Raw genomic sequence first — 12494 nt, 5'->3', positions numbered from 1 at the left:
GTTGAAAAACAGTAGTGGTCACAAGCAGTTTGGCTTGTATGGGAGTGCCAGCAAAGCCACAACAGGATACAAATTGTAGATTTTCAAAAAGACAACTCACAACCCATTAAGATTTTCTTTTTTAATGAAGTCACAGCACTGTTATTTTTGGCCATATCCATGTTCCTTAACACTGATGGGCCCAACAGAGGTTTTATCCCACCACAGATCTGAGGAACAAACAAGCAGTTAGAAAAAGCGGTGCATAAAAATAAGGTCAACCTAAACTATTCAGACCTTTATGGGGCTTGTCACTTCCTCTTCTGGTACTACATGTGGAGTCACAGCAGCCACACACCTGGTCAGAACCATCTGCAGACATCCAACTGACAAGACACCCTTAAGTTAAAAGCAATTCCTCAGTCACCTGTACACTTTAGGAGGTGGGGATCATACCCATTAGCAGAGAAGGAACAAGCTTTCTGTTCAGGATTTGGAGTCGTTGTTGCTACAGCCACCTTCACCATGCATGTGATGTAAACCTGCAGAGACTATCGTTTGTAGATCATGAAAGCACACCATATAAAAGCATTGCACAAGTCACATACCAGTCCACTGTCTGGTTGCTGGAACCTGAAAGCCTCTAGCTGAAGCTGCAACTTGTCACCTCGAGTTCGAGGCATAAATTGAGACCTGGAGCCTGTGAGCTTGGCATCAACCAGGCACCTGGGAAAGGAACCAAGTTAAACTTCAGTACACCTAGTGTGGGACACATGAGGGGCACCACTTACCCATTGTTCTCAATAAAGGAGTATCTGGGGACAGAGGTGACATCAGGGACTATTGTAGCCACACAGCTGTCCACAAACACACGGATGGGAACATGGCTGTATGGAAGCACAGATGCTTCAAGATTTATGAGATCACCCAGGAAGTATTGGTTAGAAGGCCTCTCAAATCTCCAGTCATCTACGAAGACAACTTTTAGGACAGGTTCACGAGCACTGGATAGTTACAAGAGCATTTGGTACACCAACCGGTCATGAGCTTGAGGGAGAAGTCGAAGACCTCCTCTGCAGCTTCAGTAGAGGTATATGGGACCCAACTGGGCACTAAGGAATCGCTGCTCACATTATGCTTTCTGCAAGGGAGTCAAACTATCACCTTACCCTGCCTTCAGTACATCAGCAACCTTGAACCCTGACCTCACCTTGAATAGTGACACTCGATTCCAACCACTGCACTAATGCTCCGAACAATAGGAACACCATATGAAGCCTCTTGTGGGGTGTGGAGAAGTTTGAAGGTGTAGACAAGCTCATCGTTAGTCACCTGGAGATAGAGGAATCCTGTTAGTCACAAAACACTCCAAGCCACTGAAATGGAACATTTGAAACCTCACCATCACTACACTGCCACATCCATGCAATCCAGACTCAAAGACAAGCACTTGAGCAGAAGGGTCTTCTCCAGTTGCACTACAGCTTCCCAGTGTAAGAGAAGAGGAGCTCACTAGCTTCCCAATCCCAAAGAAGTCTTTCTTGACTTCCACATATATGGAACCCTCTCTACACTGAGCCGCTACACTGTTGGGAGGGACAAAGTGACGCGGATCAAAAGGGATGACTGGCTGCAGTGGTTCTTCTGGCAGGCTTGGAAACTGCCATGTCAGTTTTGCCACTGGACCCAGCATCTGTTCTTTTGACTGAACACCAAAAACATCTTGAGAGGGCCTCCTAAAGTCACTCTTGGCTGGTGTTTGGACGGGAAATCTTTGTGGGGCAGATGCAGGTTTACTGGGGCCATATTTCTTGGGAATTGGAGGCATCCTAGAGTCGATCTTCTGAGCTTTTGCCCTGGGCATAAAGACACCTGGGATCCAATCATTTCTTTCGCTGGGACTCCATTGTGCTTCAGAAAATCCCAGCACAAAAAGGAACACCAATCCAAATCCAACTTGCCCAAACCCCATTGTTGTTAAGCTGGCAGTTCAATAATGCATTAGTGCTCTACCATCCAAATTTATACAGCTGAAAATCAGGATGGCTCCACCTCTCTCATGACAAGCATCATTTTCCTCTATACCAGCTAATTTACTCAATCAATTTGTCACAGGTGAAAACCATTCATTTCTCTTAACTCAAAATAAACTATGCCCCATTAAAGGACATGTTGTATTAGAATTTATACCAAATAATTGTTTATTTTAAATATAAAAATGATATAAATTATCTGAAACACAACCAACATCTAAGCCTTTTTGTGTCCTCTTCTTATTAATTCAGAAACATGATCACAGACCGAATTGTACACTAGAGTATTCAAAATAATAAAGATTATCGTGTTTCTACACAGTCAGGTTTGGATTGTGACACAATTGCCTCACATCAGCACATCAATCTTCACAAGAGATGGAAATGGAGCGAGGGAATGCAAGATCATAGTATAGTACATAGATTTTATTGTAGATTCACTAATATGTTTTCTCCTCCTTCCCATTATTTTATGACTAGGTTGATCAGTGTGTGTGGATTTACGGTAGACTTCCTTCCTTCAGCTTGAACTACTGCATGCTGGGCAGCACAGAAATATAACCTGAACAGATGACTATAAAGCATTTGAATTCCAAATATGAACAAGTATGAGTGAAAGAAACCCAGTAATGGACATTAAGAACAATACACATTAAAACACACTGGAAAATGTCTGGAAAAGTCATAAACTAAATATATCGTTGACGAATAGTTTGTGAAGCAGCACACACACACACACACAAAAGAGGTTTTGAATTTTTTTTTATTTTTTTGCTGTTATTTTTTTCTGTTACACAGGTAACATTTCTCATTCGATTCATTTCTTCAGAAAGAGACAACTAGCGTACCACTGAGCAGTCACATCTACTTTAACACAACACTTAGGCTCATGGTGCATTCTTTTCATCTTGCCAATTCACAGTTCTAACTTGCTGAAACAGCCTGTAATGGATGCATTTATTTCTGGTAAATGACAAGGGTGATGGGGTGGCAGTCTCCTAGCCCTTATGCGTTGTTGGGGACGTTTTTGTCCACTAGGGGGTAAAGTTGAGTCTTATTTTGGCCACAACTTTCTCTGTGTTTGAGCCAGGCGGGAAGGAAGTCGACCGGAAGTTGAAGTCGGCTGCGTGCCGGCGAAAAACTTTACATCTGAGGCGTTTAAAGACTCCATTTGTCCATTATTTATTTCTAAAGATACACGACAATGTATAAAGGGCTCCATTACCTTCTATGTTACATTATGGCCCCGTAGAAACAGTTTTTGTAAAAATAGGCTAACGATTGCGTCATAACCACTCGACTCTCTGTCGCACAGTAGAGAAATTACTGTACAGACAGGAGGAGAAGCTCGCAGGCAATCAGGGAGACGTCAAGAGAGAAGCCCATAGATACAAGCCCTGGCGTTACATTTTAAAATACTATACAAAATAATTAATCAGAATACTTACTCCTGCTCACTCACGCCAAAGAACTCCCCGCTCAAGCTCGCTGTCTCTGCAAGATTAACGATGGCAGTTTGCACGCACAACTACTAGAAGATTTACATCTATTGGACAGGTTGCTGACGTCATCAAGCTTAGTTTGAGTCTGCGCCTCAGAAACAGAAGTGCTAAAAATCGCTAAAAATGGGCTTCACTTGTCTCAATTGGGTTCCAATGGGGTCGTTGTGTATATTTCTTTTACTGTCTATGATTTTTCCTTTGCGCTTGATTTTTCTGCACGTCTCTCTTTGTGGCACTGTTTTGACGTTGGGGGCGGAGCCAAAGGACGGGGGCGTGTACAACATGCATCCCTGGAAGTGACGTCATCGGCCCGAGATGCAGCTCACTGATCCAGGTCCTGTCATGAGCAGAGACTTTCGAATGGATCGTTTCTTTTTATTCAATAGCATTAAAACATTCATGTTTTAGTTTTATTTGCTTTATTAACAAATGTATGTTTATTAGCAGCATTGGCTCAAGTTAAAGAAGTTGTTACCATGAACATCTGCTGTTTATTTCTCTCGATGTGCACACTTTTATAGCATTAAAATGTGTTGTTTCGTTTGGTTAACTGCAAGAGTTTGTTTAAAATCTCTTAACTTGTGGAGGATGCCCGCGCACAGAAGCGTTCTTTGCTTACATTAGTTACTGCTATTTTTAATGTAAAATAATGCAATTCACTTCATAAACTATAACTTACATCATTAAAGAGGTCTATGACTCAAGTTTCATATTGATCGCGAATTCGTTTTTCATTTACATAACTACTGGCATAAATTAATAAATGATATTCATTGAAAGATACTTTTTTTTTTTAACTCGAGTCTTTTTGGTTTAGTTTTGTCGTGGCCACGAGATATTAATTCTTGGGAACATGATAATGTCATGGCCACGAATTTAATAAACAAACCAGGGTGGCCAGAGCAACCTGAGATTATCAGAGATAGATCAAATAATTTTTGTCCATCCCACAGTCCCTTGATCGTGTCTTTTTATGTAATATGTTCATATAAGGCTATTATTATTTTTATAATTACATTATTTTTCGGACTATAAGTCGCACCTAAGTATAAGTCGCATCAGTCCAAAATATGTCATGATGAAATGTTTTGGTTGTTAAACAGCTTTGCTCATTCAGAACAGTTGCGTTCAATTCTACACTGGCTGTACTGATTTTGAATCATTCATTTCTTTTGCGTTTGTTAAGTTCAGTGACACAGGTGAAGATTCTCTCAGGCCAATCCGTGATCAGCAGAGACACCTCCCGTTTTTTTTTAATGCTACGGTTCACTTGGAACCTTAACCGAAGTGGTACTAAAAACCATGCAGTGGAAAGGCACTAAAGGATGCTAAAGACTGCAGCCTCTAGTGTAAGTTAGCTACTAGTGCACCACTTGAGATCAGAGCAAGGTTTACCCCTGTAAACAAAAGACTATGTAAGAGAGCGTAAGAGGACCCCTTAAGACACTCAAGTTGAAAAACAGTAGTGGTCACAAGCAGTTTGGCTTGTATGGGAGTGCCAGCAAAGCCACAACAGGATACAAATTGTAGATTTTCAAAAAGACAACTCACAACCCATTAAGATTTTCTTTTTTAATGAAGTCACAGCACTGTTATTTTTGGCCATATCCATGTTCCTTAACACTGATGGGCCCAACAGAGGTTTTATCCCACCACAGATCTGAGGAACAAACAAGCAGTTAGAAAAAGCGGTGCATAAAAATAAGGTCAACCTAAACTATTCAGACCTTTATGGGGCTTGTCACTTCCTCTTCTGGTACTACATGTGGAGTCACAGCAGCCACACACCTGGTCAGAACCATCTGCAGACATCCAACTGACAAGACACCCTTAAGTTAAAAGCAATTCCTCAGTCACCTGTACACTTTAGGAGGTGGGGATCATACCCATTAGCAGAGAAGGAACAAGCTTTCTGTTCAGGATTTGGAGTCGTTGTTGCTACAGCCACCTTCACCATGCATGTGATGTAAACCTGCAGAGACTATCGTTTGTAGATCATGAAAGCACACCATATAAAAGCATTGCACAAGTCACATACCAGTCCACTGTCTGGTTGCTGGAACCTGAAAGCCTCTAGCTGAAGCTGCAACTTGTCACCTCGAGTTCGAGGCATAAATTGAGACCTGGAGCCTGTGAGCTTGGCATCAACCAGGCACCTGGGAAAGGAACCAAGTTAAACTTCAGTACACCTAGTGTGGGACACATGAGGGGCACCACTTACCCATTGTTCTCAATAAAGGAGTATCTGGGGACAGAGGTGACATCAGGGACTATTGTAGCCACACAGCTGTCCACAAACACACGGATGGGAACATGGCTGTATGGAAGCACAGATGCTTCAAGATTTATGAGATCACCCAGGAAGTATTGGTTAGAAGGCCTCTCAAATCTCCAGTCATCTACGAAGACAACTTTTAGGACAGGTTCACGAGCACTGGATAGTTACAAGAGCATTTGGTACACCAACCGGTCATGAGCTTGAGGGAGAAGTCGAAGACCTCCTCTGCAGCTTCAGTAGAGGTATATGGGACCCAACTGGGCACTAAGGAATCGCTGCTCACATTATGCTTTCTGCAAGGGAGTCAAACTATCACCTTACCCTGCCTTCAGTACATCAGCAACCTTGAACCCTGACCTCACCTTGAATAGTGACACTCGATTCCAACCACTGCACTAATGCTCCGAACAATAGGAACACCATATGAAGCCTCTTGTGGGGTGTGGAGAAGTTTGAAGGTGTAGACAAGCTCATCGTTAGTCACCTGGAGATAGAGGAATCCTGTTAGTCACAAAACACTCCAAGCCACTGAAATGGAACATTTGAAACCTCACCATCACTACACTGCCACATCCATGCAATCCAGACTCAAAGACAAGCACTTGAGCAGAAGGGTCTTCTCCAGTTGCACTACAGCTTCCCAGTGTAAGAGAAGAGGAGCTCACTAGCTTCCCAATCCCAAAGAAGTCTTTCTTGACTTCCACATATATGGAACCCTCTCTACACTGAGCCGCTACACTGTTGGGAGGGACAAAGTGACGCGGATCAAAAGGGATGACTGGCTGCAGTGGTTCTTCTGGCAGGCTTGGAAACTGCCATGTCAGTTTTGCCACTGGACCCAGCATCTGTTCTTTTGACTGAACACCAAAAACATCTTGAGAGGGCCTCCTAAAGTCACTCTTGGCTGGTGTTTGGACGGGAAATCTTTGTGGGGCAGATGCAGGTTTACTGGGGCCATATTTCTTGGGAATTGGAGGCATCCTAGAGTCGATCTTCTGAGCTTTTGCCCTGGGCATAAAGACACCTGGGATCCAATCATTTCTTTCGCTGGGACTCCATTGTGCTTCAGAAAATCCCAGCACAAAAAGGAACACCAATCCAAATCCAACTTGCCCAAACCCCATTGTTGTTAAGCTGGCAGTTCAATAATGCATTAGTGCTCTACCATCCAAATTTATACAGCTGAAAATCAGGATGGCTCCACCTCTCTCATGACAAGCATCATTTTCCTCTATACCAGCTAATTTACTCAATCAATTTGTCACAGGTGAAAACCATTCATTTCTCTTAACTCAAAATAAACTATGCCCCATTAAAGGACATGTTGTATTAGAATTTATACCAAATAATTGTTTATTTTAAATATAAAAATGATATAAATTATCTGAAACACAACCAACATCTAAGCCTTTTTGTGTCCTCTTCTTATTAATTCAGAAACATGATCACAGACCGAATTGTACACTAGAGTATTCAAAATAATAAAGATTATCGTGTTTCTACACAGTCAGGTTTGGATTGTGACACAATTGCCTCACATCAGCACATCAATCTTCACAAGAGATGGAAATGGAGCGAGGGAATGCAAGATCATAGTATAGTACATAGATTTTATTGTAGATTCACTAATATGTTTTCTCCTCCTTCCCATTATTTTATGACTAGGTTGATCAGTGTGTGTGGATTTACGGTAGACTTCCTTCCTTCAGCTTGAACTACTGCATGCTGGGCAGCACAGAAATATAACCTGAACAGATGACTATAAAGCATTTGAATTCCAAATATGAACAAGTATGAGTGAAAGAAACCCAGTAATGGACATTAAGAACAATACACATTAAAACACACTGGAAAATGTCTGGAAAAGTCATAAACTAAATATATCGTTGACGAATAGTTTGTGAAGCAGCACACACACACACACACAAAAGAGGTTTTGAATTTTTTTTTATTTTTTTGCTGTTATTTTTTTCTGTTACACAGGTAACATTTCTCATTCGATTCATTTCTTCAGAAAGAGACAACTAGCGTACCACTGAGCAGTCACATCTACTTTAACACAACACTTAGGCTCATGGTGCATTCTTTTCATCTTGCCAATTCACAGTTCTAACTTGCTGAAACAGCCTGTAATGGATGCATTTATTTCTGGTAAATGACAAGGGTGATGGGGTGGCAGTCTCCTAGCCCTTATGCGTTGTTGGGGACGTTTTTGTCCACTAGGGGGTAAAGTTGAGTCTTATTTTGGCCACAACTTTCTCTGTGTTTGAGCCAGGCGGGAAGGAAGTCGACCGGAAGTTGAAGTCGGCTGCGTGCCGGCGAAAAACTTTACATCTGAGGCGTTTAAAGACTCCATTTGTCCATTATTTATTTCTAAAGATACACGACAATGTATAAAGGGCTCCATTACCTTCTATGTTACATTATGGCCCCGTAGAAACAGTTTTTGTAAAAATAGGCTAACGATTGCGTCATAACCACTCGACTCTCTGTCGCACAGTAGAGAAATTACTGTACAGACAGGAGGAGAAGCTCGCAGGCAATCAGGGAGACGTCAAGAGAGAAGCCCATAGATACAAGCCCTGGCGTTACATTTTAAAATACTATACAAAATAATTAATCAGAATACTTACTCCTGCTCACTCACGCCAAAGAACTCCCCGCTCAAGCTCGCTGTCTCTGCAAGATTAACGATGGCAGTTTGCACGCACAACTACTAGAAGATTTACATCTATTGGACAGGTTGCTGACGTCATCAAGCTTAGTTTGAGTCTGCGCCTCAGAAACAGAAGTGCTAAAAATCGCTAAAAATGGGCTTCACTTGTCTCAATTGGGTTCCAATGGGGTCGTTGTGTATATTTCTTTTACTGTCTATGATTTTTCCTTTGCGCTTGATTTTTCTGCACGTCTCTCTTTGTGGCACTGTTTTGACGTTGGGGGCGGAGCCAAAGGACGGGGGCGTGTACAACATGCATCCCTGGAAGTGACGTCATCGGCCCGAGATGCAGCTCACTGATCCAGGTCCTGTCATGAGCAGAGACTTTCGAATGGATCGTTTCTTTTTATTCAATAGCATTAAAACATTCATGTTTTAGTTTTATTTGCTTTATTAACAAATGTATGTTTATTAGCAGCATTGGCTCAAGTTAAAGAAGTTGTTACCATGAACATCTGCTGTTTATTTCTCTCGATGTGCACACTTTTATAGCATTAAAATGTGTTGTTTCGTTTGGTTAACTGCAAGAGTTTGTTTAAAATCTCTTAACTTGTGGAGGATGCCCGCACACAGAAGCGTTCTTTGCTTACATTAGTTACTGCTATTTTTAATGTAAAATAATGCAATTCACTTCATAAACTATAACTTACATCATTAAAGAGGTCTATGACTCAAGTTTCATATTGATCACGAATTCGTTTTTCATTTACATAACTACTGGCATAAATTAATAAATGATATTCATTGAAAGATACTTTTTTTTTTAACTCGAGTCTTTTTGGTTTAGTTTTGTCGTGGCCACGAGATATTAATTCTTGGGAACGTGATAATGTCATGGCCACGAATTTAATAAATAAACAAACCAGGGTGGCCAGAGCAACCTGAGATTATCAGAGATAGATCAAATAATTTTTGTCCATCCCACAGTCCCTTGATCGTGTCTTTTTATGTAATATGTTCATATAAGGCTATTATTATTTTTATAATTACATTATTTTTCGGACTATAAGTCGCACCTAAGTATAAGTCGCATCAGTCCAAAATATGTCATGATGAAATGTTTTGGTTGTTAAACAGCTTTGCTCATTCAGAACAGTTGCGTTCAATTCTACACTGGCTGTACTGATTTTGAATCATTCATTTCTTTTGCGTTTGTTAAGTTCAGTGACACAGGTGAAGATTCTCTCAGGCCAATCCGTGATCAGCAGAGACACCTCCCGTTTTTTTTTAATGCTACGGTTCACTTGGAACCTTAACCGAAGTGGTACTAAAAACCATGCAGTGGAAAGGCACTAAAGGATGCTAAAGACTGCAGCCTCTAGTGTAAGTTAGCTACTAGTGCACCACTTGAGATCAGAGCAAGGTTTACCCCTGTAAACAAAAGACTATGTAAGAGAGCGTAAGAGGACCCCTTAAGACACTCAAGTTGAAAAACAGTAGTGGTCACAAGCAGTTTGGCTTGTATGGGAGTGCCAGCAAAGCCACAACAGGATACAAATTGTAGATTTTCAAAAAGACAACTCACAACCCATTAAGATTTTCTTTTTTAATGAAGTCACAGCACTGTTATTTTTGGCCATATCCATGTTCCTTAACACTGATGGGCCCAACAGAGGTTTTATCCCACCACAGATCTGAGGAACAAACAAGCAGTTAGAAAAAGCGGTGCATAAAAATAAGGTCAACCTAAACTATTCAGACCTTTATGGGGCTTGTCACTTCCTCTTCTGGTACTACATGTGGAGTCACAGCAGCCACACACCTGGTCAGAACCATCTGCAGACATCCAACTGACAAGACACCCTTAAGTTAAAAGCAATTCCTCAGTCACCTGTACACTTTAGGAGGTGGGGATCATACCCATTAGCAGAGAAGGAACAAGCTTTCTGTTCAGGATTTGGAGTCGTTGTTGCTACAGCCACCTTCACCATGCATGTGATGTAAACCTGCAGAGACTATCGTTTGTAGATCATGAAAGCACACCATATAAAAGCATTGCACAAGTCACATACCAGTCCACTGTCTGGTTGCTGGAACCTGAAAGCCTCTAGCTGAAGCTGCAACTTGTCACCTCGAGTTCGAGGCATAAATTGAGACCTGGAGCCTGTGAGCTTGGCATCAACCAGGCACCTGGGAAAGGAACCAAGTTAAACTTCAGTACACCTAGTGTGGGACACATGAGGGGCACCACTTACCCATTGTTCTCAATAAAGGAGTATCTGGGGACAGAGGTGACATCAGGGACTATTGTAGCCACACAGCTGTCCACAAACACACGGATGGGAACATGGCTGTATGGAAGCACAGATGCTTCAAGATTTATGAGATCACCCAGGAAGTATTGGTTAGAAGGCCTCTCAAATCTCCAGTCATCTACGAAGACAACTTTTAGGACAGGTTCACGAGCACTGGATAGTTACAAGAGCATTTGGTACACCAACCGGTCATGAGCTTGAGGGAGAAGTCGAAGACCTCCTCTGCAGCTTCAGTAGAGGTATATGGGACCCAACTGGGCACTAAGGAATCGCTGCTCACATTATGCTTTCTGCAAGGGAGTCAAACTATCACCTTACCCTGCCTTCAGTACATCAGCAACCTTGAACCCTGACCTCACCTTGAATAGTGACACTCGATTCCAACCACTGCACTAATGCTCCGAACAATAGGAACACCATATGAAGCCTCTTGTGGGGTGTGGAGAAGTTTGAAGGTGTAGACAAGCTCATCGTTAGTCACCTGGAGATAGAGGAATCCTGTTAGTCACAAAACACTCCAAGCCACTGAAATGGAACATTTGAAACCTCACCATCACTACACTGCCACATCCATGCAATCCAGACTCAAAGACAAGCACTTGAGCAGAAGGGTCTTCTCCAGTTGCACTACAGCTTCCCAGTGTAAGAGAAGAGGAGCTCACTAGCTTCCCAATCCCAAAGAAGTCTTTCTTGACTTCCACATATATGGAACCCTCTCTACACTGAGCCGCTACACTGTTGGGAGGGACAAAGTGACGCGGATCAAAAGGGATGACTGGCTGCAGTGGTTCTTCTGGCAGGCTTGGAAACTGCCATGTCAGTTTTGCCACTGGACCCAGCATCTGTTCTTTTGACTGAACACCAAAAACATCTTGAGAGGGCCTCCTAAAGTCACTCTTGGCTGGTGTTTGGACGGGAAATCTTTGTGGGGCAGATGCAGGTTTACTGGGGCCATATTTCTTGGGAATTGGAGGCATCCTAGAGTCGATCTTCTGAGCTTTTGCCCTGGGCATAAAGACACCTGGGATCCAATCATTTCTTTCGCTGGGACTCCATTGTGCTTCAGAAAATCCCAGCACAAAAAGGAACACCAATCCAAATCCAACTTGCCCAAACCCCATTGTTGTTAAGCTGGCAGTTCAATAATGCATTAGTGCTCTACCATCCAAATTTATACAGCTGAAAATCAGGATGGCTCCACCTCTCTCATGACAAGCATCATTTTCCTCTATACCAGCTAATTTACTCAATCAATTTGTCACAGGTGAAAACCATTCATTTCTCTTAACTCAAAATAAACTATGCCCCATTAAAGGACATGTTGTATTAGAATTTATACCAAATAATTGTTTATTTTAAATATAAAAATGATATAAATTATCTGAAACACAACCAACATCTAAGCCTTTTTGTGTCCTCTTCTTATTAATTCAGAAACATGATCACAGACCGAATTGTACACTAGAGTATTCAAAATAATAAAGATTATCGTGTTTCTACACAGTCAGGTTTGGATTGTGACACAATTGCCTCACATCAGCACATCAATCTTCACAAGAGATGGAAATGGAGCGAGGGAATGCAAGATCATAGTATAGTACATAGATTTTATTGTAGATTCACTAATATGTTTTCTCCTCCTTCCCATTATTTTATGACTAGGTTGATCAGTGTGTGTGGATTTACGGTAGACTTCCTTCCTTCAGCTTGAACTACTGCATGCTGGGCAGC

At 41.8% G+C, this 12494-nt stretch overlaps 3 protein-coding genes across 3 annotated transcripts; all 3 read right to left on the bottom strand.

Annotated features, from left to right (window-relative positions):
- Positions 1-112: 112 nt before the first annotated feature.
- Positions 113-1984, bottom strand: LOC132145004 (zona pellucida sperm-binding protein 3-like). The gene is made up of 8 exons (XM_059555668.1): positions 1382-1984; positions 1190-1311; positions 1017-1120; positions 771-948; positions 588-705; positions 436-521; positions 277-365; positions 113-209 (listed from the first exon to the last, which is right to left on the bottom strand). Exons 1-8 carry the CDS (start codon positions 1949-1951, stop codon positions 142-144), a joined length of 1335 nt encoding a protein of 444 aa, XP_059411651.1. The 5' UTR covers positions 1952-1984; the 3' UTR covers positions 113-141.
- A 3093-nt stretch (positions 1985-5077) lies between these two features.
- Positions 5078-6949, bottom strand: LOC132144997 (zona pellucida sperm-binding protein 3-like). The gene is made up of 8 exons (XM_059555655.1): positions 6347-6949; positions 6155-6276; positions 5982-6085; positions 5736-5913; positions 5553-5670; positions 5401-5486; positions 5242-5330; positions 5078-5174 (listed from the first exon to the last, which is right to left on the bottom strand). Exons 1-8 carry the CDS (start codon positions 6914-6916, stop codon positions 5107-5109), a joined length of 1335 nt encoding a protein of 444 aa, XP_059411638.1. The 5' UTR covers positions 6917-6949; the 3' UTR covers positions 5078-5106.
- Positions 6950-10045: 3096 nt separating this feature from the next.
- Positions 10046-11914, bottom strand: LOC132144989 (zona pellucida sperm-binding protein 3-like). The gene is made up of 8 exons (XM_059555642.1): positions 11315-11914; positions 11123-11244; positions 10950-11053; positions 10704-10881; positions 10521-10638; positions 10369-10454; positions 10210-10298; positions 10046-10142 (listed from the first exon to the last, which is right to left on the bottom strand). The coding sequence occupies exons 1-8, from the start codon at positions 11882-11884 to the stop codon at positions 10075-10077; spliced, it is 1335 nt and encodes a 444-aa protein (XP_059411625.1). The 5' UTR covers positions 11885-11914; the 3' UTR covers positions 10046-10074.
- Positions 11915-12494: the final 580 nt, after the last annotated feature.

This window comes from Carassius carassius, chromosome 1, assembly GCF_963082965.1.
Source record: "Carassius carassius chromosome 1, fCarCar2.1, whole genome shotgun sequence".
Classification (NCBI taxonomy): domain Eukaryota; kingdom Metazoa; phylum Chordata; class Actinopteri; order Cypriniformes; family Cyprinidae; genus Carassius; species Carassius carassius.
This window is presented reverse-complemented; position numbering and strand designations above follow the sequence as displayed.